The sequence below is a fragment of the Prunus dulcis genome, chromosome 1 (genome assembly GCF_902201215.1).
Source record: "Prunus dulcis chromosome 1, ALMONDv2, whole genome shotgun sequence".
In the NCBI taxonomy this organism is placed as follows: Eukaryota; Viridiplantae; Streptophyta; class Magnoliopsida; order Rosales; family Rosaceae; genus Prunus; species Prunus dulcis.
The window spans coordinates 42,813,574-42,837,608 of NC_047650.1; the positions used below are offsets into that span (position 1 = coordinate 42,813,574).

Below are 24,035 nucleotides of genomic sequence, written 5' to 3' on the forward strand. Positions count from 1 at the left end.
CCGCGTTTTGGACATGGGGCTGGTTTGGCCTTCGGGCTGGCCCGAGTTGGTGGGTCCCACACCACCCCCGGGCCTGGGCTGCACGCTGGAGCGACTTTTTATTTTTTATTTTCTGCCCTTGCCTTGGGCTGGCCTGCATTGCTGGAGCTGCTCTAAGGGTAAGAAAGTCTCATCATTTCCTCCCTTTTACTTTAGTGTATAAATGAGATTAGAGCTAGAAAGATACTTGGAAAAATGGATAGTACTAGGCTCAAGATGATTTAAACTTGGAGACCATCCTAGAGGCAAATTGTTTCTCTTAAATATCAAGGACTCGCTCTACACCAAGTTGACCTCGTGCATCCATTTCTTGAAATTAAAGATCCAAAATAAATCAAATGTACTATAGTCCAGAGAAGGAAAAAAAAAAGTCATGCTTCAGAGATAAAAGTTATTATATGCATCACGCTTGAGAGGGCAACAATTGAGATAATATTTTTTTACATCACTAAAGATAAATGGCAAAAACTATATGCATTTGTGATAGGTAAAGGTGTACGTTGGTTCGAAACTAATACAATTTAGTCAATTCGCATCCGATCCAATCATGTTAGATGTTTAAATTCAATCCAATCTAATCCGATCATATTGGATTGGATGATTGGTTTTGATCATGGTAATGAAATATTAAACATTTATACTTAGGTTTAATATAAGCAAACATAGTAATAGATGTAAATGGAAAATATAAATGAAATACTAGAGAAAATTGTTTTGCTTATATAATAGATTAAACAAAACTCCATTAAATGTCTTAAAATGTTTATAATATTTTCAAATACAAATACTTATTAGAGCAAAATAAGCATCAAACTAACTGGATTGGATTGGATTGGATTGGATTTGATCGGATTCTCAAGAGCAAATCCATCGTCGGATCCAATCATGTTAGTTTTGAAAATTATGGATCCATGCACTGTGTGTAGCCCCATTAGTGTTCGAGTTTTGTTGCAAGCAGTCATCGTTAGTGCGCGATATGTGATTAACTACATAAATCTATAGTGGTGACATCTGGTAATTGGCAGTTGGGTACCAAGCGTAAGTCATTCCTGCTCGAGGTTGTGGGTCTACCCTAGTGCTGATGGTGAGAGTAGCCAATCTTCCTCTAAATATAATGATTTCGTACAATATTTTACACTTTATATATTGCATTGTAAATTACATAAGTTAACGGATATTAAGTAATTATTCCATAAAAATAAATAAAAGATTAAGGATGTTAAATTGAGTGTCGTATGAAAACATATTTATTGTGATTATGGTTTTTAGCTCTCACACACCACCACAAGCTTTCTTGCTAAGCTTCATTGTCATACTCTCTTGTTGCCATCCAAGACTCATCGTGTTCACGATTTAAGGAGTAGTTAGATCATCTTCATCACTCTGTAGTTAGTTCGGTTTACTATAAAATTACATTCTTTAAGTGTAAAAACTGAACCAAGGCATTAGAATTGGTTTGATTTGCCCCTTTTGTCTTCTCAATGATTCATAACATAAGCCCAAAATGTCCACAGTCCCCAAAGAAAAAAGAAAGAAACAATAAGCCCAACGATAAAACCCAACCCAAAAGCTAAAATGAATTAAATCATTAAAAGAAAAGCAGCAATCTGCCATTCGCCCCATTTGGTGAGAGAAAAAAATTAGAAAAAATGGAGATGCGTTCCGAAGTCGCAACTCTCTCTTTCTGAAGACTTTGAGTAATTGAGTGGCCTCAGCCTCAGCCTCCGAGAGAGAGAGATCAGAACAGAACAGAACATCACATCTTCTCACTGACCTTCCAGATCCCACCCTCGCCGGCGATCGCCATGTTCTCCACCGTCCGATCTCTCTCCCCCCTCCTCGTCTTTGCTTTCCTTCTCCTATCCCCCGCCTTCGCCTCCGAGGCAGATCACAAGGTAAGACCAGACCCCCCAAATCTCTCTCTTTATGTCTCTTCCGTTGTGTTGTCCAGACCTGGAAATTGGCTCTCTCACTGACTCCTAGTAGATCTCTTTGTTTGTGGTTTTCATCTCTGAATTCCGATTCAGATCTGTGATTTGTACGGATTGTTTTAATCTGGGATGCTTCTTTCCCTCTTTCTGTGGTTTGTATGTTTGTAAGATGCATGTGTTATGAACTGAAGGGATGGTTTTTGTTAGGGTTAGATCTTAACTTGGTTTGGTTCATTAGTCATCTTGTTGCTGTTTCTGTCTCATGCGTGCGAACTAGAGCGCTTATAGTGGTGAATTGGGACTTCCAATGGTGATTTGACCAGAGGGTTGTGTTATTATGATAATGGTTTCAGTGGCCTTAAGGAATCGATGATGGCGTTCATGTAGGTTCAGTTTTATGTGTGCATTTGAGTAGTTTTATGGATAGACGTACAGTACATTAGCACTCATCAAGTGTTTTTCGTAAGGCAAGGCTAGCTTCTTGTGTGGTGATGTCGTGGTTGACTTCAAATTTGTTTTTTAATGGAGCTGTATCCGATTCTAATGTGACTTTCAGGGTTATGGATATGTAGTCATATTAGAAACCTATATGTTGTACTGTTAGCGTTCCAAGATCTGACCTTTTAAAAGCTCAGTGGCTTTTTTTATGCTAAATAGATTCATCCACCTTAAAAGTTTCACTATTAATGGATATTTTAACCCTGTTTGTACTTTGGACTCTGAGTCTCACTCCTGAATGATGGCAACACCTTCCCTTTGATGTTCAACGATACAAGTTCAAGATTCAAAGAAAGATTGAGAAGATGTTGAGAGTGCATAGCCTCATGCTGGATGGTAAATTAACCGGCTTAGTATTACTAAGGTGGAGAGCAACTGGTTGCCCTTGCGTTGTAGATGCAAAGATACCAGGCTGAATTTTTTTTTACCCTCTTCACTTGTCAACCATAATTTCACATAGAAGTTCACACTGTTTCCTACACTTCCTTGATGTTTGGTCTCCATTGACCCATACTTTATTAAATAATAAAGTATGTCTAAGAAATTGATCATTGTAATGGCTATTTAAGCTGTGCATGGGCTGCATTGGATTGACGCATGGTTTGATTTATTTATTTTTCTTTTCCCAAATGTGTACCTTTCAATTGTAAATTCCCTAATGCTCCCTTGTTTTCTTCCGCAGTATCAAACAGAAGAACCAGTTACTCTTTGGGTGAATAAAGTTGGGCCATATAATAATCCACAAGAAACGTACAATTACTACAGTCTTCCTTTCTGTCATCCATCTGAAAATGCCGCTCACAAATGGGGTGGTCTTGGTGAAGTCTTGGGTGGAAATGAACTTATTGATAGCCAGATTGACATAAAGTTTCAAAGTATGTGGACTGGTTGTTATATTTGTATCTTAATTTATGTTGTTGGGTTGTTGATAATTAATTATAATGGATTTTTTTTTCGGTGCAGAAAATGTGGATAGGGCCACCATTTGTCAACTTGAACTTGATGATCAAAAGGTTAAACAATTCAAGGATGCAATTGAGAATAGTTACTGGTTTGAATTCTTCATGGGTATGTTTGGCATAATATCTTGGATGTGATAAGTGTAGAAAGTCATTATATGTTGGTTTAGATTAAATCAACGGACAGTGTTTCTATAAGAATATGAAATTTCTATTGAAAGCCCAGAATTTACATTCTGAATCATTGTATTCCTTATAACAAAATTGGCAGTCTTATTAATAGCATGCATTCTTACCCGGTTGGGGGGAATGGGTGTGGTGGGGATTTAAGCTGCAATTTAAAATAGTTACTGGATCGTTTCTCATTGATATGACTTCATTGTCTTTTTTAATATACAATGCTGTGGAAAAGATGAATCAGTCCAGAGGAAAAGTAGATCCTTGAGTCGATGTTATGAACATTCTCCTGCATGTGTTTGGATTGCAGTATAACTCATGCAATAATTGTATTTAATTAGATTTTTCTGTAGTAATAGAAGATAATCAAGTATTGTGTGAAAAGGCTTATTTTCTCTCCGTTTTGTGGTCATTTTGTCTGCATTTGGGGCATTCACTGATCCGGTTTTTTTTTTTTTTTTTTTATAACATGCTATCTCCCCTGGACGCTGCTGTGCTGGATATAAATCAGATGATCTGCCTTTATGGAGTATGCATTATACTCATTCCTTCAGATTTTTAGTTTGTTATATGATGTCCAATTAGTAAATTGATCTTCAAATTTTCATGATGTTTTAGGCTTTGTTGGTGAGTTGCATCAGGACAAGAACAGTGAAAATGGCAAGCATGTCCTTTTCACGCATAAGCTTATTATTGTCAAATACAATAAAGATCAGGTTTGCAGTCCTCCATATCTGATGTGGATTTTATAGTGGGCTTTGGTATCTATCATTTTTTAATATAGTTAAGTTTATAATCTTGTAGATAATTCATGTGAATCTCACTCAAGATACTCCAAGGCCGCTGGAAGCAGGGAAAAAGTTGGACCTGACATACTCTGTCAAATGGATTCCAACCACTGTCACCTTTGCACGTCGTTTTGATGTCTATTTGGACTACCCTTTCTTTGAGCACCAAGTAAGAACTGATTATGTGTTTATTTGTTTACCTATCATTCTTTGTGATGTCAAATGTCTGTTAGTCTAATTTCAGTAGAATTATGTGTGTAAGGAAATGCAAGTAGTTCTTTTTTTTGGGTGCTCTCTTATTGAGTTGTATATGCATCTTGCTATATGCAGATACATTGGTTCTCGATTTTCAATTCGTTCATGATGGTTATATTCCTTACTGGTTTGGTGTCAATGATATTGATGCGGACTCTTAGGAATGACTATGCAAAATACGCTCGGGAAGACGATGATCTGGAGACTCTGGTAATGGTCTTTTGACTTTTGTGTATATTCATTTCATTCTTTTAGATGATTTGTCAATTTTTTCTTATTTTGCATAAATAGAAATATAATAGATACTAACTATCCTTATGTGGTGACTCTTTTTACAATGTCTTTTATAGGAAAGGGATGTCAGTGAAGAGTCTGGCTGGAAACTTGTGCATGGGGATGTTTTTCGGCCTCCTCGGAGTCTGGTTATTCTTTCAGCTGTTGTTGGCACAGGAGCTCAGCTAGCTTTGCTTGTTCTCCTCGTCATCTTACTGGCAATTGTTGGAATGTTGTATGTTGGGTATGTTGACAGCTTGCTCAAAAATAGTTGGGTTGCTATTTACTGCTTTCTGCCTTCATTGTTTTGTGTTACGATTTTATGAGTTTTTATGTTTGAGTCATGAAATTCAAGCTGTGCATATGTTATGTTTCTGTAATTAGTGTTAGTCCAACCATGCATCGTCACATATTAATAGTTCTTATCATCCCATTTTTGTCATTTTAATTAGTTCATTACTATTTGTGGTCATGGGAGGAATTGATAGATTTCATAGTATGCTGTCTTACATCATTTTTTTATCTGGTTGCTCAGGAGAGGTGCAATTGTTACAACTTTCATAGTGTGTTATGCCCTTACCTCATTCATTTCTGGTTATGTAAGTGGTGGGATGTATTCACGGAATGGGGGTACGTATTTCTTTAAAAGAAAATGACTGATATGCTAGTAATTCTGTTTAAGCTTGATAACAAATCATTCATTTTTGAGCTTATGCATTGGCACACATTTCTGAACTATTACTTATTTTTCTTGCCAGGTAAAAACTGGATAAAGTCAATGATTCTCACAGCATCTCTATTTCCATTTATGTGCTTTGGAATTGGGTTCGTCTTGAACACCATTGCTATATTCTATGGGTCTCTAGCAGCTATTCCTTTTGGCACAATGGTGGTTGTTTTTGTCATTTGGGCTTTCATCTCTTTTCCTCTAGCACTTCTTGGCACTGTTGTTGGAAGAAACTGGAGTGGTGCTCCTAATAATCCCTGTCGTGTGAAAACCATTCCTCGTCCTATTCCTGAGAAGAAATGGTATTTAACCCCATCTGTTGTCTCAATGATGGGAGGACTTCTGCCCTTTGGAAGCATATTTATCGAAATGTATTTTGTCTTCACATCCTTCTGGAATTACAAGGTGAAATTTCAATAACTGTGTACTGTTAAAATTAATATAATAGACTCGCTGATAGAATAGATCTGGGGAAAAAATTAGTTATTATGATATGGCAGTGCTAATCTGTAGAGCAAAGTTACAAAATTTGGAGGAGTCACTATGACACCCATCTTTTAAAATTGCATAAGTCATGGCAATTATGAAAATGAATGTAAGGATGTGGACATGGGTTTTGGTAGCTGAATTATATATCTTGAAAGCAATGATTCCTGATGTGTCTTGGGAATCATTTGTTTACCAGCATATCCGAGAGGATTCTGTATCGTTTAGAAAGCTTTTACTCTATTGTGGTAAAAGTGGCTGATACTTTGTTGCACATTATGAGCATGAATAATAACGGTTTCCTTGGTTTTTGCGGCTTAACAGGTGTACTATGTCTATGGCTTTATGCTTCTTGTTTTTCTGATTCTCATCATTGTTACTGTATGCGTGACGATTGTGGGGACATACTTCTTGCTTAATGCTGAGAACTACCACTGGCAATGGACTTCATTCTTTTCTGCTGCATCAACAGCTGTCTACGTGTACTTGTATTCAATATATTACTACTATGCGAAGACTAAGATGTCAGGTTTCTTCCAGACCAGCTTCTATTTTGGGTACACTTTGATGTTTTGCCTTGGCTTAGGAATTCTCTGTGGTGAGTTTTCTCTTTTACTTTAACTTCTGGTATAATGCAACATCCCTTGTTGATTTTTATTTCCACTTCAACGATATGGGTACTCACTTTGTGACCGAAGTATATAAATGGTGCAGCTTTTTATATTTCTGCAGTTACTTTTTGACATATGTTATTTTGTTGGGCTTTGTTTGGATTTTTCTGTTTTCCTTTTTCTTGGTGCATATCTGAAAGGTTTACTATAACTCGATGAACCTGCACTATGCGAAGTTACTGAGAAGAAATTCAAGTGCCATGTTCTCCCACCTGATGATAAATATAAAAAAGATATTAGTAAAAAATAATGTTTTCACTTGTGTTTCATTTCTCTCATTTTGAATGTGTAGGAGCTGTTGGATATCTGGGCTCTAATTTGTTTGTGAGGAGGATCTACAGAAACATCAAGTGCGACTAGTGTTTCTCTGAGAGGAAATGGTCCTGATGGAGCTTCCGTGAGTACATTGGTCGTTGTTGAGGCGATAGATTCTGATTGGAAGCTACATGGTCATGGATGGGGATCCAGTAACCTCTACAGATTAAAATCACAGGGTTTGAGGATAGGGATGTATTCTTTCTCTGGACTTGGGAAAGCCCTGAGATTTTTTTTGTTTTCCCCGGCTGTAAGTGAAAGCCTTAATTTTAGATTGCAGAGATTGTTTTATAATCTAAGAAAGTTAGCAGATGTCGAACTCTCCTGTTACTTTATTATTTTCTTTTTCGACCTTTTACAAATAGGTGCCCCATTACTCTTTCAATCTGTACGGCTTTGGGATGGATGAAAAGAGGGGAAAGACTTTTCTGAAATGAACTTTTGCTTCTCGATTATGTAACGACTTGTGAATTTTGATTCCATCTGTACCCTGCATATATAAGTATCATTGTCTCAAACCACACATTGTGAGGTGATAATTTTGTGTGTTCATTTTCTTTTCTAAAATTCTTAATTTTTGGTGCCTGTAAGTCTCTGTCATGGTCAAATCAATTCCATGCTGATTTATTTCATATATTTTTTTTTATCTTCTGGATATGAATCAGAAATTGAGGTTAATCTTAAGATGAGGCCGGTAATTTCATGTGCCCATAATCTCTAGCCATCTCCAGAAGCCAAAAGAATTTCCTAGCCTCTGGTATTAAAGTTATCTTACAACCAGTAATATTAACCACTAACCACCATTAATCCCTCGGGATAATCTCCACCTCTATTTTTTTCATTATATATTTATTTTGGGTATTTTGTTTCTTTGGCCTACTAGTTGAAATAAGACCAAAAACCTGGTTAAGGGGATTGTGCCCACCACACGTTCACTCACCAGTAACCACTGAACTGTTGAAACTCTCCAGAAATGGTCCTCCTGTGGTGATAATGAAAAGATAGAGCTAGCCACAAGATGCTGCCACGTGGCAGATAAGGGTTGATGCCACTTCATCCTTCTCTCATTCGTGGCCACACCATCTCCACAAACCATCCCGTTATCTACACTACTATAAGCCTTTCCCACTTTCTTTAGCTGCAAAAGCACAAACCAACCTCTCAACCTTTCAAGTGGTAAGCTAGCTAGCTTAGCTAAACCAGTAACCAAACATGGCAGCTCTCTCTGGCACCATGGTGAGCACCTCCTTCATCCGCGGCCAGCCGATGACCAGCCTACGGTTAGCCCCCAACATGGGCCAGGCTCTTTTCGGGTTGAAGGCCAACCGTGGAGGGCGTGTGACAATGGCTGCTTTCAAGGTGAAGCTGCTGACACCAGATGGGCCCCAAGAGTTTGAGTGCCCGGATGATGTTTACATTCTTGACGCTGCGGAGGAGGCCGGTATCGACCTACCCTACTCTTGCAGGGCTGGTTCTTGCTCTTCATGTGCTGGCAAAGTTGTGGAAGGGGGTGTGGACCAGTCAGATCAGAGCTTCCTTGATGATGAACAGATTGATGGTGGATTTGTCCTTACTTGTGTGGCTTATCCTTCATCTGATGTTGTGCTTGAGACCCACAAGGAAGAGGAGCTCACTGGTTAAGTGTGATCTCTATGTTTCACTGTGGTTGTTGCTGTCTCCCCTTTGAATTTTCTGTATTATCATGTTTTGATAGCTGCTGCTTGGCTTAGTTTATTTCAGGATAAGGTTTGCCCCTGTTTCTAATTAAATGAGTTTGTACTCTTCTTTGTGGTATGAAATCATTCTTGCTCTCTCTCTCTCTCTCTCTCTCTCTCTCTCTCTCTCTTCTGCCTTACAAGCCAGACTTAACTGATAATGGAAATCAATTTGAGCATTGCTTAACAAGATATACATCCAGTTTTCGGCCACTATTTCAAACATGAAGCCTAACTAACTGGTATATTGAACTCAGCAGCATTACAATCTAGCTCAGGTTCACAAGTCTCAAGAACAGCCTCCTCAGGCTGTTCCATCACAGTGCCAGATGCAACTGTCATTTCATCCCTCTCATCAATTGTTGTATCAAGTGAACAAACTGACATTGTAGCATACAACTGCACAGAGTCACGTTTAGACCTTTCCTTCACTCTCTTGCACCAACCATGGAGGAGTGAATGAATATCTGACACTCTCGGCAAAAAATATTTTAAGATGCATATTTGCTGGTCCAACAAATCTCGAGATTATTGTGTTGAGCCAGAGGCCAACCGGTCCTCTTTAACTATTATCAAGTGGGTTTTCATGAAGCATGTGATCTCTCCCTCCCTACTACACACATAGAAAGAGCAAAACTCAATACAATTCCTGTGATTGAGAGAAGAGCCAACCTCTCAGCTACCAATTTCCATTTACTATTAAACACAAATCTTTGATCTTTAATTTTTTTACTATTGGTAATATGAATGATCTTCATAACATGTTTATTTTATTCCCCAAAAATTATGCGGATTTCATCCTAAAATTCGTAACAGTAATGCTAGAGGCACTAACTCTTTTATCAAATTTGGATACCAACTAATATGGCAAGTGACATAACAATCCGTGTCATGTGCCACACATCATTCTTTTTTATTATTTATATATTTGTTTTTGACAATGGATTATAATTGAATTTTTTTTATTTTATAAACTATTTTAATTCATTTAACTTTAATATGTTTTTGTCTTCCTTACCCCACCGTGGCTCATCCTTAAACCCAGTCACCACCACCGGAGCCGTCCATTGCCGCCCAATATCATGGCCATCGCATTCCTCTGGTAGTCATCACCAACATAGTAGGCTAGTAGCCCTATCTTTTTTCATAAAGGAGTAGGTGCGATGTTCTTTAGAAAACTCAAGATTTTTTCTTTCTATGTTTTTTTCTAAATAACTCATGAATCGACCAGAACTACAATTGTCTTTGTATCCTTTGGTCTGTACAATACCTCTCTGATTGATGAAAGAGAAATACCTCAAACCAAATAAATATAGTGTAGCTTATATGATTTAATGTGCATTTTTATTTGTAGAAAGAATATAGAAAATGGAAGTAGAAAATAAAAATATTTTAAGTTAATAACTTCAGCTAGTATATCCGTTGAAATTTTTTATTAAAACTTTAAAAAAAAAAAAATACATTTAAAATTATTTTAAAAAGGTTTGGGCATCTGGGTTGGGCTTACTGTATCTTTCAGTCAAAGCATGCAAGTAAAACGATGCGTATTGTAATTAGGGCACCTAACATCATCTTCTTCATGCGTTAGCCGCGTCTTCTTCGCAGAGCGACTGCAACTGAAGATTCGCAATAGCTGCAAGCGCAAGTAAATTCTTTTCTTCTTCCTTCTTCTTCTTTCTTCTCCACCGCCGAAACCAGTAGAAACTAGCCTCTTTCGAATCCAGAAGAAGAAGAGGCTAGTATATTGCGAAATAACCCCCACCATTTCCTTGACCACCGTATCGCTCGTGTGTCCATGGCGTATCGAAGACGTATCGGATGGTCAACATAACAGAAAAGTCCACGACACGTCGTTTTCCGTATACGTATCGGAGGAGTATCCGATACGAGCATACCCCTCGCCGGCGTATCGGTGCAACATAGCTTGTAACAGTTCGAAAATTGGTTCAATTATTCCTGAACCGGCAATTATCCAAAACCGAACCGATACTAGCAGTCGAGTCATTAACCGACTCGAAAATACCATAGGGTGCTAAACCCTCTTTGATTTGTCTCCTCCATCGCGTTGTTTCTTCTTCCTCCTCCGTCCTCACTCGACTCACATTCACATTCACCCATCTCTTTCTCTCTTCCTCGCAGTCTGTTTCCCTCTGAGATTGGTCTTCCTCGCCGTCGTTTTCCCTCCCTCTGCGGTTGGGGTTTTAGGTTATAATATTAATACGGCTACAACTTTTTCTCTCTGATAATAGAATTTATAAGTCTTAGGTTATCTGTAAAAGCAGAGCTTAATCACAATGAAGGTGAATGTAATATCTCGGTCCACAGATGAATACACTAAAGAACGAAGCCAAGACCTCCAGGTGAGTTTTCACTTCTCTCTTACTCTCAACTCAAATTTCTTCGTTTTTTTCTCTCTATATAAATACGATTTTTGGTTCAATCTCCGTAGAGGGTATTCCATAATTTCGACCCCAGCATCCGAACGCAAGAGAAAGCAGTGGAATATGTCCGGGCATGTAACGCCGCAAAATTAGAGAAGGCATGGGATTTGGATTGTTTTTTTGTTTTTTTTTTTTTCCCTGAATTTTTGATTGCATTAAATATTTGGGCATATGGATGCTACATTTGATTGAATTATGTTTGTTTTTGCTGTTGTTGGTAATTTAGATTTTTGCGAGGCCATTTGTTGGAGCAATGGATGGACATATAGATTCAATTTCCTGTATGGCAAAGAATCCAAACCATTTGACCAGAATATTTTCTGGTTCAATGGATGGAGGTACTTTGTTCTCTCTTAAAATTTCTAATGCCTTTTCTCTCTAGTTGGTATCCTATACTGCTTCTAAATCTAAGAAAAGCAAGTACCAAGAATTCATCTTAAGAAAAAGAACCGTGGCGATTTCTAATTAATACTTTTAGATTATAGAACTTTTAATATACTACTTTATTAAGCTATCGAGTTTGAATTTGTTTTAATTTCTCAACCCATTATAGTGTTTGATATTTCTTTTCTTTGGCAGATATTCGGCTCTGGGATATAGCTTCCAGGTAACCAGACACTGCTTAATCGAGTTGCTCAATTTCATACAGATGGGTTAGAATCTCAGTATTAGGCACTCTTCTGTAGAGAATCCACGTATGCTTTTCTCATGTGGAGTGTTATATGATTTAATTGAGATTCGGACCACTGTCCCTGGATTTGTTTTTTAATCTGTAGTTCAAATCCTTTAATAGTCATTTCAATACTTCATGCATAAGGCATTGAAATCTGTTGTATTTGTTATATTCATTGGACCCAAAAAAGGCGAACAGTGTGTCAATTTCCTGGTCACCAAGGTGCTGTGCAAGGTTTAGCAGTATCTACAGATGGGCGTGTTCTTGTTTCTTGTGGAACTGACAGCACGTAAGGCATAACCTCCTGGGTTACTCCTGTCTCTATACATTTAATTGTATCTATCCGGTTATGAAGATTGTTCATGTTGAAATCACTATCTTCCATTTTCAGTGTCAGGCTTTGGGGTGTACCTGTTTCTACGCTTCTGGAGGAAGATGTCTCATCTGATAAATCTGCTGTGGTATTGCCTTCCTAATAGTGTGATATGTCGCTCCAATGAATGATTTTTCTATATTATATGTACTTAACTAATTATAAATTATATTTGCAGCCACTGGAAACTTATGTTTGGAAGAATGCATTTCGGTAAGTTTCTTATTGATTTCTTGGAGGAGATGTTACTTAATTAGTTAGTTTTACAAATTAATTGACATGTGCTATGATTTTTATGGGTTTTACTATGAAGGTTTACTTTCTCATTTTCAGGGCTGTTGATCACCAGTGGAATTTTGATCGTTTTGCTACAGGTGGAGCTGGAGTAGATATATGGAACCACAACAGGTTTTGATCTGGCCTTGTTATTCTTCTATTAAGTTGAAAAAAAAAAACTGTTTATCCCTCTTACCATGACAATATACTTTGTGATGCATAGGTCTGCACCAGAGCAGAGTTTTGAATGGGGAACAGACACAGTTGTATCTATAAAATTTAATCCTGGACAGTCAGATATCTTGGCAACATCCGCAAGGTCTGCATTATTGCTTGTAGATAAGATACTCATCTAGTTCTAAAAACTTGTATGTTAAGCACATTAGATACCATGTGCTTGTTTATAATTGTTTTTGGTCTGAATACATTGGTTTCTAATTTGAGTTTTGAGTTATATTTGTTTTGCTTAATAAGGAATGGTACTGATAAAAGACTTTGTATTTAGCATCATGGAAAACAAATGGTTTCTTGTAAAAGAAGGTTCAGCTGCAAAGGGCAGCTTGTCTGCTGGGCAGCATCCATTTTTTCTTATGAAAACATCTTCCTCTTCCCCCTTGTACTATCTTCCACATTGTAGTAAATATTACCAAAAATCTGAATCTCTCGTTGAAAATTGTTGTGAATATGTGGCAAAGTGCCAAACCGACAATTAGTTTATCCACTTGAGGAAGTTGGTGGTTCTATTGTTACAGTGGCATGATTGTTTTCAATCCATGCTTTCTGTAATGATTTTATTTTATCTTTCCTTGTTTGTTTGCTTTAATTTCTAAAATTAAGTTATGATATTATTGTACTTAGGAGAGAATAATATATGATTTTTTTTGGCAGTGATCGCAGCATAGCAATATATGACTTGCGCATGGGGAAACCAGCAGCGAAGTTTATTATGAGGGTATTTATGCCAAATCACCACTTTCTGATTCAGTCCTTTATTTTACTGTGGTTAATGTTAACTTAAGGATTCTTAGCAACATTCGTGCTGTCTCTTAAATTTTTGTATGTATTGGCCTTTCTGACTTACATTTTCTTTGGACAGACAAGAACCAATTCCATTTCTTGGAATCCAATGGAACCAATCAACTTCACTGCTGTAAGCATGTAACCTAAAGTTACTTAAGGATTTGGATTTGTCATAGTTTTGTATTTCTGATATTTGCATTACATAAGGCATTTGCTTCAGATTATCTTAGTGCATCCTTTTCATGGTTTTAGGATTTTTCATCATTACGTATGTTTCTGAGTTGAGTTTGGAATGGAACTTTAAATCTGTCTACCGACTGTAATTTGGTAATATCATTTCGAGCAACTTCCTCTGTGCAAAAACCTTCTAACCATATGTAAAATATTGGAATATCATGGTTACACTTATTATTGGTTTTTAGGAAACATCCTGATGAGGACATCTTTGTCAAACCCTTTAGGGTTTACAAACGAAAAAGATGGAAGAGGAAATTATTTAATTTGGTCTTCAAATCCTGCAATTTTGGAGCAATACATGATTTCTGCGTTTTAAACTTGATTTCTAAGTTTTCTATACTTTCAGCATTTCTTGTTTGACTAGGATTTGGTTTACTTATTTTATTAGATTTAGATTTAATTACCTTTTCTATTTGGTTTAGGATTTCTTTCCTAGAATAAGTTTAATTTCCTTTCCAGAGATTGGAGACTCCTTGGCGTGAAGCCAAGTCATCTTTACCATCTACTTTCTGTTTTGTCGTTGTTTTCTCTTCCACTAAATTACCCAAACACTCAATTCACCCATATCCTACATCACATCCCTATGATGTCATAAACCGTGTAATCTGGTGACTTCCAGTAGTACACCAATGCTAGAATATGTGGACTTTCTTCCTTGTGTAGCATTTTCTTATCCTATTCCATGAAAGTGCTAATCTAATTTCTCAATGACAGGCAAATGAGGACTCCAATTGCTATAGCTTTGATTCTAGAAAGCTTAATGAAGCTAAGTGTGTGCACAAGGATCATGTATCTGCTGTGTGAGTTGATGATTTTTCAATTGAAATATTTGGTCTTTTTCTCCACTTCTGAAATCCATTTTTCCTGTTGTATATTTAATATGAAAGTTTTATACGCCAAACTTCTTTTTACCATTTCCAGGATGGATATTGATTATTCTCCAACTGGTCGAGAATTTGTCACTGGATCTTATGACAGAACAGTGAGTTCATTTCTAATATGATTTTGACAATGTTGTCAATGTGTAAATATGGCCATAGTTCTTTATCAAAAATTTGCCATTTGCAGGTGAGAATTTTCCAGTATAATGGTGGTCACAGCCGGGAAATTTATCATACAAAGAGAATGCAAAGGTTTGGTCTTCTTGCGTTCCTCTTATTTGGGTTCTCGGATTTGTTGAACTTATGTAATTAGCTTTTATATGCCAATCACTGCGTGCTCCATTTCTTGAACTATGCGGCCATTGGATTCCAGAGTGTATTGTTTCACATAACAAAATGGAAACTATAGCTTTATGTTGACCTATTACATTATTCTGACTCTTTTGTTTCCCTCTTCCTGCTTTTTATGTAGGGTGTTTTGTGTCAAGTTCAGCTGTGATGCTAGTTATGTTATTTCTGGGAGTGATGACACTAATCTTAGGCTTTGGAAGGCTAAAGCATCAGAACAATTGGGAGTTGTAAGATATCTCCTCCTTTCCTCATGTTTCTGTTGTTGACCTTGGGTTGCAATATGGCTTTCTTCTTCTTCCATTACCTATTTGCTGAATTCACTTATTTACTTCTAGTATATTACATTGCAAATGTTGAACTGCTTCTTTGTGCGTAGTATTTTTGAAGGGTTTTTTTATTTTTTATTTTTTATTTTTTATGGATGAAATAAATACATAAATGGTTTGACCATAGAATTTTATTGGTACCATGCATACTATAACCAATGTAGGATTGAAACACAGAGACTAGTAACTGCGAGTTGAATGATTTCTATTGACTTTTTCGACATCCCTTCTTTTAGACATCCTATTATAAACTTTTAACTACTTGTTACCTGTAGCTTCTTCCAAGGGAACAGAAAAAGCATGAGTATAATGAGGCTGTCAAGAATCGCTACAAGCACCTTCCCGAAGTCAAGCGTATTGTGAGGTATGATAAAAGAATGCCAGCAATTAGCCTCTTAAATTTGCCCTTTTGTTATAGAAAAAAAAAAAAAAGTAATTATTGTCAATATATTTCCTATTTAGATATTACAAGATCCATCATGTTTGCATGTTTCCTATGAAAGATTGTGGGAGTATTTGATGATTTTGTGGGCATATGTAATAAGCATAGAAAGATGCCCTTTTGATAAACTTCCATGTATAAAACCACCATTGTCCTTTTCTTTTTCTTTTTTAAAGTAGCAAATTTTTAATGTATTTAGGACCCTTCCCGGATTAATCTCTATAATATATGAGGTGGTTGCAACTTGTTATAAGTTTAGGTCGGGCTTGCAGATTAGCGGTTCCTATATCTTAACATGTGAACCTGATTCATTGGATGTTCCTAAACTAAGCATTACCTTACGTATTTAAGTGATAGCATGCAGTTTCTGCAGAACCCTACAAAGATTGTATGGCCAACTTCAGAGTATCTTCATAAAATAATGAATTGTTTTTTTCTTTTGGGTGGAAACAAATAATGAGTAGCATATGACATATAAAATGGTTAATCGTTGTGAATGGTGATTCTGCAGGCATAGGCACCTACCAAAACCAGTATACAAGGCAGCTGCAACATTGCGTGAGATGACCGAATCTCGGAGAAAGAAACATGAGAAGAGGAAGGCGCATAGCGCCCCTGGAAGCATCATTGAAGAGCCATTACGGAAAAGAAAAATCATCAAAGTTGAGTGATGAATGTGGGTAGTTTGTAATCGGCTCCTGCATATCCATGTTAGAGAATGGATCTTTCTTATGCAATGTTCGTGAGCTGCATACCAGCGCCTTTACAGTTCAAGTGATTTCCCAATCACCTATCCTCATCGTGCACGAGCCGTATCTATGGTGGCTTTGACGGACCATGTTTTGTTCATGCTATAGTAACTTTAGGTCATAGTGGAGTTTATTTCAAATTCAAGAGGGATTTGTCTCTCTCTTGTTTAGCCTTGTGCAATTTTGTCTGGAAAAATATGTAACTGAATATTGAAAGGTATATTGAGGGGACTAATCTTTTTCAGCCTGTGGACTAAATCACCCTTAATCTCTTGTAATATACTGCCTAACCCAAAAGTAATACATGGAATTGGGAGTCAAGTCACAGACAAAGTACCCTTCTTGACCTGTTTTTGTTCGCGGAAAGGAATTGATGAGAAATCAACCTTCATGCCTTTTCTTAGGGATTAAGAACACAGTATAACAGATTATAGGGAGCAAGAATTCGTACCCCTTTTACAAGATTAATTCCAAACAAGAACAGTTGTAAAATCTGAAATTTTGATAGAAAAATAGGAAAACTGACACCTCAATCCCAACGGATATTACACAATTAATTTGAAATTTAAAACGACTAATGATCAAGTAGCAAAAGAAAAATAAAAAAATTTGCTATAAATTCCACAATATGCGTCAAACATAACCCACCAAATTGTAAAAGAAAAGTAACTAGTGTGGTCAGCATGCACCAGTAACTAGCTTAATCATAATGAGAGACATTTTAGGACGAAAATTTTGATGTCTGAGTCATCAACTACCTAAGAACATTTGCTTAATTGGATTCCACTCAGAAAAAAAATGGTAAATGCTTTTAAGGCAACTTTGCCCTTGATGGGTTCGACAAAGTAAATTTTGCCTTGTAGAAAAGTTGAAGTTTTCTAGGCATTTGCTTAATCATTTGTCTTATTTTTAGAGTGATAAATTTTTAAGAGCGTGGTTTGGCTCCTTAGAATTGAGAAGGAGCTCTTCCTTTCAATAAAAGAAAAAATAGTTCAAGGAATTCAAAAGAAAATCAAGTTCAAGAAATTTGACACGTGTCAAAACTCTATTTATTGTGAGAAGGAACTCCTCCTCAATTTTAAGAAACCAAACTTTTTCCAATTTGTAATAAGTAAATATTGAAAGCAATGTTGAGCATGAAATGAGATTTAGTAATAACTCAAAATTCCCATTTTTCTTTTGTTAGGACAAGATTCCACATTGGAAAATTAGCGCACCTATCCTTATAACCCAGTTTTTATTGGCAAGTTCTACCCATGAGTTCCTTAACATTCGGTATCATATCTTGGTTTCACCACGCAAATGGGCTCAATTCCACGAAGGGGGCAACCTATAGGCTAGATTAAGATGATACACGGAAGGGGCAATCTATAGACTCGATTAAAATAATGTCGAGTTATTGAATACTGATAGTTGAGTCAATAAGGACATTGAGTACGAAAATGTGGTAGAATGTTAGAACTCAAGATCACACATTGAAAAAATAGTATATTATAGAGTGGTTTAAGAGCGCCAAATTCTACCTATTTATTCTTAACATTTTTTTTTGACGTTACTCAAATTTCTACTTAAATTGATCATTGAGACACATTTTTTCTTCTTAAAATGCAAGAAGAGCTTTGACTTGATCACTGAGGACTGGTAAGGTAAGTAGGGCCTACAGAATATTCACCTAATCCATTGTCTATCAATAATATAGTGAGTGACAGCTTTAAAGCATTATATTATTATATCATAATTATCATGATGGAATGGAACAAAAAAGAAAAAAGCATGATCTTGATCACCATGAAATTTTTAGTCTTGAGTTTAATCCAATCAATTAGCAACTTTTACCATATAGGTTAGCACATTTACTTATCAGGAATATCTTCTAATTTCTGTTTATGTATTTATTATCTCGTATTAAAATTATTTTATTTATTTATTTTAGTATAAACGAGAGTTTAAACTAGTTAGTCATGTTCGTCCTTACCAACAACCGAACAAATGCAGATAATCTAAAAATAATGAAACTCCACGTCATCGTACACACTGCCTGACAATACAAAATCACACATGGATTCAATTTAACACTGAAACTCAGAAAACCAGTTTTCACATTTCATCTTCTTCTGCAACATTTTCTGTGTCTTTTGGGTCTCTTTGAGAATCAGCCATGGCATTGCAGAGGCAGCTCTTGAAGAAAGCTCTAGGGGAAGCCAAGACCAAGATTGGTGGCTCCCGTTTTTGTTGCAGGCCATCTCTCTGCTGTTCTTTCTCTACGCTTCCTTCTTCTGGTGCTGATCATGAGGCTGCTCTGCCTTTGCTGCCGCCGTTTGGTTACGAGCCAAAGCCTTACAATGGACCTCGGGGCGATGAGGTCTTCCAGAAGCGAAAGAAGTTTCTGGGTCCTTCTCTTTTCCATTATTATCAGAACCCTGTATGATTGTTTATCTTTACACTTTCTTCTACCATTTGGATTAAATGCGGCCTGTTTCTGTTTTGGTTGAAATCATTTTCCATTTGGATAACTGGTTTGTTTCTCTGTTCTTGGACTTCAATCCCTCCGTTCTTGGACTTCAATCCCTCCGGCCGTTTGGCTGCTGAGAAACTAGAGGAAAATTTAATCAAACGGTATTTTCATGAGAAAATTTTAAAAGGAACTGACTATAATATAAAACATAGTATCAATCTTTTTTTTTTTTTTTTTTTTTTTTTAATCAAGACTTGGAACCTTTCAATTGGACCATGGATTTCAGGACCCATTTATATTTTGTTACATGTATGTTCATTTGAATTAATTATGCACTTTCTCTGTGGCTGGTTCGTTTTATCGTTTGAAAAAAGCTTTACAATGGCTCTGTCTGGTTTTAAAAAATAAAAATAAAAAAAATCATGTTGCTTCTCTTGCCATGCACCAATCAATAAGAACAGAAATTTGAGTGACTTTTGACATTTAGCTAAACTCTTTCAATCTTGTATTATTGGTAAAACTGCTTGCCGAGCAATTATTCAGTCAAGTTTTGTGGTAGAGTCTTATGTTGCATGTATCATAGTCGAAAAATTCTGGTTCCAAGGCATAAGGGTGTTCCTATATGATTTATTGCCTTTGCTCAACAACACCAGTTCATTTGCTAGTGAATGGAAATTATTGTCTCCCCGCCTGTATGATGTTGCATTTGCTTTTGTGCTACCGGATGTCCACTTCTATATTAACACAGTTTATGCAGAAACTGATTTCTTTGTTTTATTTATCGTTGTGTAAACAGCTCAATATTGTTGAAGGGAAGATGCAATATTTGTTTGATGAGAATGGCAGGCGCTACCTTGATGCTTTTGCTGGGATAGTAACTGTTTCTTGTGGACATTGCCATCCAGAAGTTTTAAATGCTATCATGGAGCAGAGCAAGCTTCTGCAGCATGCCACAACCATTTACCTGCACCATGCAATAGCTGATTTTTCCGAGGCATTAGCTTCAAAAATGCCTGGAAATTTAAAGGTTCAAGTTCTTCAAACTAGATTTCCAGACAATTTCTGACACTAAATTTTATTTTTTCTTAATGGTAGAAAATTATATTTGTTTAATTACAGGCTGCATAAGCTATTATATTTTAGCCTTCCCTTTGAAATAGTACTGAATAGAGCAACAGTGTTATGGTTTATCTGGTTTCAAAACTTGAGATACTTCTCAATTACTGCAAGGACAGAAGACTTCTGGGACTGTTGTGTAATCCATTTTATGTGCTTCATTTATCACCTTTTTTTAATTGCCAACTACTGAATAGACAGTTATAAGCTGCAGGTTGTTTACTTTGTGAATTCTGGGACAGAAGCAAATGAATTGGCAATGTTGATGGCTCGTCTATATAGTGGCAGTCTTGATATGATTTCGTTGAGAAATGCATATCATGGGGGAAGTTCTAATACAATTGGTTTGACCGCTTTGAACACATGGAAGTATCCAATTCCACAGGTTTGTACAATCAGTAGTCAGTATAGCTCCAAAGATCCATCTTCTGGCATGCTATGTTTAGAATACATCCAAATTTGATATGTCATTACTTTTATAGAGAAACTGGGGAGAACCAGAGTTCCATTTCCAGAGAGGTAGGCAAGGTGATCCATTAACCAGTTTATCACATTTTAATTACAATAACATGTAAATTATTAGTGTTCCAACATATGTTACCTGTGATATGCGTCTATGCTGTTCAATTTGGTCTCTTGATGTAAACCAGGGTTATGGAAGAATTGTTTCTTATCCTTCTGACACAATTTATGGTTTTGCAGGCACAATATTCTCAAAATAAAAGTTCTAAAAAATGTTAATAGGACTACATTTAATTAAGTTATTTTTTTTCCATTGCGCTTAATAGTAGTTATAAATACGCATGGCAGGAAGTTCACTATAGATAATGTCCTCTCATCACAAACTTTCTACTCCATGATGAGATTGTTTGTAACTCATTCTAACATAGCAAAGCATGCCTATGCAATGCACATTGATCAATTCATACTCTTGCCGAGTCTTCAGTCTTTGGCTCATTACCTTTTTTTTCAGTGTCACCAATATTAAGTTATGCAATAATCATACATGAACACTATTGAGACACCAACTTCTCTGTATTATCTACTTACTACTTGCTTTATCATTGCAGGGTGAAATTCATCACGTTGTAAATCCAGATCCATACCATGGAATCTTTGGCTCGGATGCCAAAAGTTATGTTAAAGATGTACAAGATCACATTGATTATGGAACTTCAGGAAAAGTTGCTGGATTTATATCTGAAACAATTCAGGTTGGTACTGAATGTTGTTTCAAATGTGGCTTTAAATTTATACATATAATGCCCTGTGCTTAGGAATCTGATACTTAATTCAAATTTTTTTTTTCTTCACATTATCTAACTGTAGGGAGTTGGAGGAGCAGTTGAATTGGCACCTGGATATTTAAAACTGGTTTATGACATTGTTCGCAAGGCTGGTGGTGTCTGCATTGCTGATGAAGTACAAACTGGTTTTGGGCGCACAGGAAGCCATTATTGGGGCTTTGAAACGCAGGGTGTCATTCCTGATATAGTTACCATGGCTAAGGTCTTTAAATATCAATTGATAGTTTGTATTTTATCTTTGAAAAGTTGATTCATGCGGTTTGGTGTTACAATAGTAGTATATGGTTGTGTTGTATGTTTTCACTATCAGCCTTTTCCTATAGATGACTTTGATTTTAGTGAAACACAATAACTTATTTACTGAACTATTTACCACTTTATTCCTTTGTTCAAAAATTTCAGGGCATTGGAAACGGGTTGCCATTGGGAGCAGTGGTGACAACACCAGAAATAGCAAGTGTACTAGCCCAGAAGATTCAATTCAACACTTTTGGTGGAAACCCTGTATGCTCTGCTGGAGGGCTGGCAGTGCTCAGAGTTATTGATAAGGAGAAGCGTCAAGTTCATTGCGCTGATGTTGGCTCTCACTTGCTTGGGCGTTTGAGAGATCTTCAGCAAAGATATGAAAGTAACTACCCTTTGAACTCAATGTCTTTAGAATTCTCTCTATTATAGGCATATATCTCTGGAATTTAAATATTTATCTATAGCCCATGTCATGGCCCTTTGTTAATGGGGAAATCAGCTGAGCCAGTTTTATATTTTTGAATGTATGCAAAGCTTACTCTGTAGTAGTACACTGAACTACTCTAAGGTTTGTCTTATGATACCTATACTCCTTTTGGTATGATTCGCTACTCAAAAATGTTAAAAATGACAGAAAGTTGGTCTTCCACCAACATTATATTCCAAAAGATGGAGTTACTCTTTGCCTTGAATTTCCCTACATATAGTTAGCTAACCTCATTAGAGCTTTATTGTGCTTAGACTTGATTCTATTGCCTCGCTCTATACTTTGCCTTGTAGAATCAGTTGAGTCCTAACTGATTGTTTGCAATTTGGCGCTCCTCTTTCTGGTGCCATATTTTGGTCTCTGAATCTGTTAAATATTACTACAAGTGTTCTTATATTAATATTCTATGTCAGTCATTGGAGATGTCAGAGGCCGAGGCTTAATGGTGGGGATAGAGCTTGTCACCGACAGGAAAGAGAAGACGCCTGCGAAGGCAGAAACCACAGTTTTGTTTGAGAAACTCAGAGGTATCAAGACACCCTCCCAGCTCATAGTATAAATTCTTTCAATAATTCCCAAGTTAAATTACATTTATCTCCATGAATTCCTTTCTACATACTAATCATAATTTGGTTATTGATTGAAGAGCTCGGAGTTCTAGTTGGCAAAGGGGGACTACATGGAAATGTTTTTAGGATAAAGCCACCAATGTGTTTTACCAAAGATGATGCAGGTACTTTTTATGTCTTACGCTTGGTATGAATTAGCCCAAATGGTAACTGGAAAGCATTCTATGAGCTGAGAGACAACAGCCTAATCAACACAAGACACACACACACACATATTATGTATGCATGTGAATATAATAATAATTTTCTCCGTCTCTTCCCCCTCCCTAGCGAATGACAAAAAAGAAGAAACAAATATAATAATTATTTTCTAATAAGGTCCATAACTTCTGTCCCGAAGAAGGTCCTTCAATGAAGACATGTTTTTCAACTGTTACATATTGTACACGAATGGTTCATATGCATACTTACTGTGAGCGTGCATTTGGGTGTGCTCGTGTGGTGACGTATAACAGAGGAAATAATTGTTTTTGGGTTGAGATACATACTTAAGTTAAACTTTTATGTCTGCAGATTTTCTTGTTGATGCTTTGGACTACTCCATGTCAAAGTTGTGAGGGCTAATACATGAAGAACCAAATGATATTGTGGTTTGTAAAGAACTTTCAATAATGTAAAGTTAAATTCCTAGAGTTTGTGCTCATTTTACATGAGAAATAGCAGCTTGGTCATCTCCCCGAAGGTGTCTAGCAACCGTTGGATGAAATCGACCCATGTACGGGGAGTGAGGACGCCAATCTGTGCACCAAAATGGATTCCGATAGCTTATCATCAGAGGCCATTAAGAGAGTGAGATAAGCTGTATGTTTTTCATTGTTAATGATGGAAGTTGCTAATTTACTAAACCCTTTTTGAGGTCTGGTTTTTCTTCCTTTAAAATGTCACCTCAAAGTGGAGAAGTGTTGACTAGAGAGCCAACCAACATTCCGTAAATAAGAAATAAAAATTGTCAGTGCTGCGTAGATTATTTTCAACACTCACAAACCTCAAGATCCAAAGAGGGTTGTTAAAATTACATTCCAAGTAGCTTTTCAACTCTTACAGCTCAAGTTATAAATAATTATAAGTAACACCTACGATTATAACTTAAGGGGCCTCTCGATACTCTAGACGGATGTAAAAGGATGTCATTTTACAACTTCCAAATTTTTTATCTCATATAAAAAACGCAGCATGAAAAGGTAAGCCGATG

General features: G+C 36.6%; 4 protein-coding genes across 10 annotated transcripts; all 4 read left to right on the top strand.

Annotated features, from left to right (window-relative positions):
* The first annotated feature begins 1,644 nt into the window (after window positions 1-1,644).
* Window positions 1,645-7,665, top strand: LOC117627521 (transmembrane 9 superfamily member 1). Of its 2 annotated transcripts, XM_034359643.1 has the most exons (12): window positions 1,645-1,934; window positions 3,151-3,343; window positions 3,432-3,536; window positions 4,116-4,133; window positions 4,223-4,320; window positions 4,409-4,561; window positions 4,723-4,857; window positions 4,998-5,164; window positions 5,456-5,550; window positions 5,679-6,052; window positions 6,458-6,731; window positions 7,097-7,658. In XM_034359643.1, the coding sequence occupies exons 1-12, from the start codon at window positions 1,845-1,847 to the stop codon at window positions 7,162-7,164; spliced, it is 1,770 nt and encodes a 589-aa protein (XP_034215534.1). In that variant the 5' UTR covers window positions 1,645-1,844; the 3' UTR covers window positions 7,165-7,658. The 2 variants fall into 2 exon arrangements, with proteins under 2 accessions (XP_034215534.1, XP_034215542.1); XM_034359651.1 differs by lacking the exon at window positions 4,116-4,133 and having other exon boundaries at window positions 7,097-7,665.
* A 570-nt stretch (window positions 7,666-8,235) lies between these two features.
* Window positions 8,236-8,934, top strand: LOC117627720 (ferredoxin). Its single transcript, XM_034359931.1, has one exon. It carries the CDS (start codon window positions 8,332-8,334, stop codon window positions 8,758-8,760), a length of 429 nt encoding a protein of 142 aa, XP_034215822.1. The 5' UTR covers window positions 8,236-8,331; the 3' UTR covers window positions 8,761-8,934.
* A 1,408-nt stretch (window positions 8,935-10,342) lies between these two features.
* On the top strand, window positions 10,343-16,949 carry LOC117627725 (DDB1- and CUL4-associated factor 13-like). 6 transcript variants are annotated; one of them, XM_034359977.1, is made up of 18 exons: window positions 10,371-10,479; window positions 11,100-11,194; window positions 11,284-11,373; window positions 11,502-11,613; window positions 11,855-11,882; window positions 12,139-12,237; window positions 12,340-12,406; window positions 12,500-12,534; window positions 12,655-12,729; window positions 12,821-12,916; window positions 13,486-13,549; window positions 13,694-13,747; window positions 14,569-14,654; window positions 14,776-14,836; window positions 14,923-14,987; window positions 15,208-15,313; window positions 15,688-15,776; window positions 16,366-16,722. In XM_034359977.1, the coding sequence occupies exons 2-18, from the start codon at window positions 11,129-11,131 to the stop codon at window positions 16,523-16,525; spliced, it is 1,353 nt and encodes a 450-aa protein (XP_034215868.1). In that variant the 5' UTR covers window positions 10,371-10,479; window positions 11,100-11,128; the 3' UTR covers window positions 16,526-16,722. The 6 variants fall into 6 exon arrangements, with proteins under 6 accessions (XP_034215862.1, XP_034215868.1, XP_034215846.1 ...); XM_034359955.1 differs by having other exon boundaries at window positions 10,393-10,479; window positions 12,340-12,409; window positions 16,366-16,904; XM_034359963.1 differs by having other exon boundaries at window positions 10,461-10,479; window positions 11,117-11,194; window positions 12,340-12,409; window positions 16,366-16,904.
* A 1,570-nt stretch (window positions 16,950-18,519) lies between these two features.
* Window positions 18,520-23,805, top strand: LOC117627762 (alanine--glyoxylate aminotransferase 2 homolog 1, mitochondrial-like). The gene is made up of 9 exons (XM_034359996.1): window positions 18,520-19,025; window positions 19,855-20,085; window positions 20,389-20,559; window positions 21,245-21,388; window positions 21,504-21,683; window positions 21,884-22,109; window positions 22,628-22,741; window positions 22,861-22,947; window positions 23,357-23,805. The coding sequence occupies exons 1-9, from the start codon at window positions 18,762-18,764 to the stop codon at window positions 23,398-23,400; spliced, it is 1,461 nt and encodes a 486-aa protein (XP_034215887.1). The 5' UTR covers window positions 18,520-18,761; the 3' UTR covers window positions 23,401-23,805.
* Window positions 23,806-24,035: the final 230 nt, after the last annotated feature.

Coding starts and splice junctions, on each gene's coding strand:
- LOC117627521 (XM_034359643.1), top strand. CDS start 1,845: ATGTTCTCCACCGTCCGATCTCTCTCCCCCCTCCTCGTCTTTGCTTTC. Junction 4,562..4,722: donor ACCCTTTCTTTGAGCACCAA/GTAAGAACTGAT, acceptor TGCTATATGCAG/ATACATTGGTTCTCGATTTT. Junction 6,732..7,096: donor TGGCTTAGGAATTCTCTGTG/GTGAGTTTTCTC, acceptor TTGAATGTGTAG/GAGCTGTTGGATATCTGGGC.
- LOC117627762 (XM_034359996.1), top strand. CDS start 18,762: ATGGCATTGCAGAGGCAGCTCTTGAAGAAAGCTCTAGGGGAAGCCAAG. Junction 21,389..21,503: donor TTATATCTGAAACAATTCAG/GTTGGTACTGAA, acceptor ATCTAACTGTAG/GGAGTTGGAGGAGCAGTTGA. Junction 22,742..22,860: donor TTTGTTTGAGAAACTCAGAG/GTATCAAGACAC, acceptor TATTGATTGAAG/AGCTCGGAGTTCTAGTTGGC.
- LOC117627725 (XM_034359955.1), top strand. CDS start 11,129: ATGAAGGTGAATGTAATATCTCGGTCCACAGATGAATACACTAAAGAA. Junction 11,195..11,283: donor AACGAAGCCAAGACCTCCAG/GTGAGTTTTCAC, acceptor CAATCTCCGTAG/AGGGTATTCCATAATTTCGA. Junction 11,614..11,854: donor TTCTGGTTCAATGGATGGAG/GTACTTTGTTCT, acceptor TTTCTTTGGCAG/ATATTCGGCTCTGGGATATA.
- LOC117627720 (XM_034359931.1), top strand. CDS start 8,332: ATGGCAGCTCTCTCTGGCACCATGGTGAGCACCTCCTTCATCCGCGGC.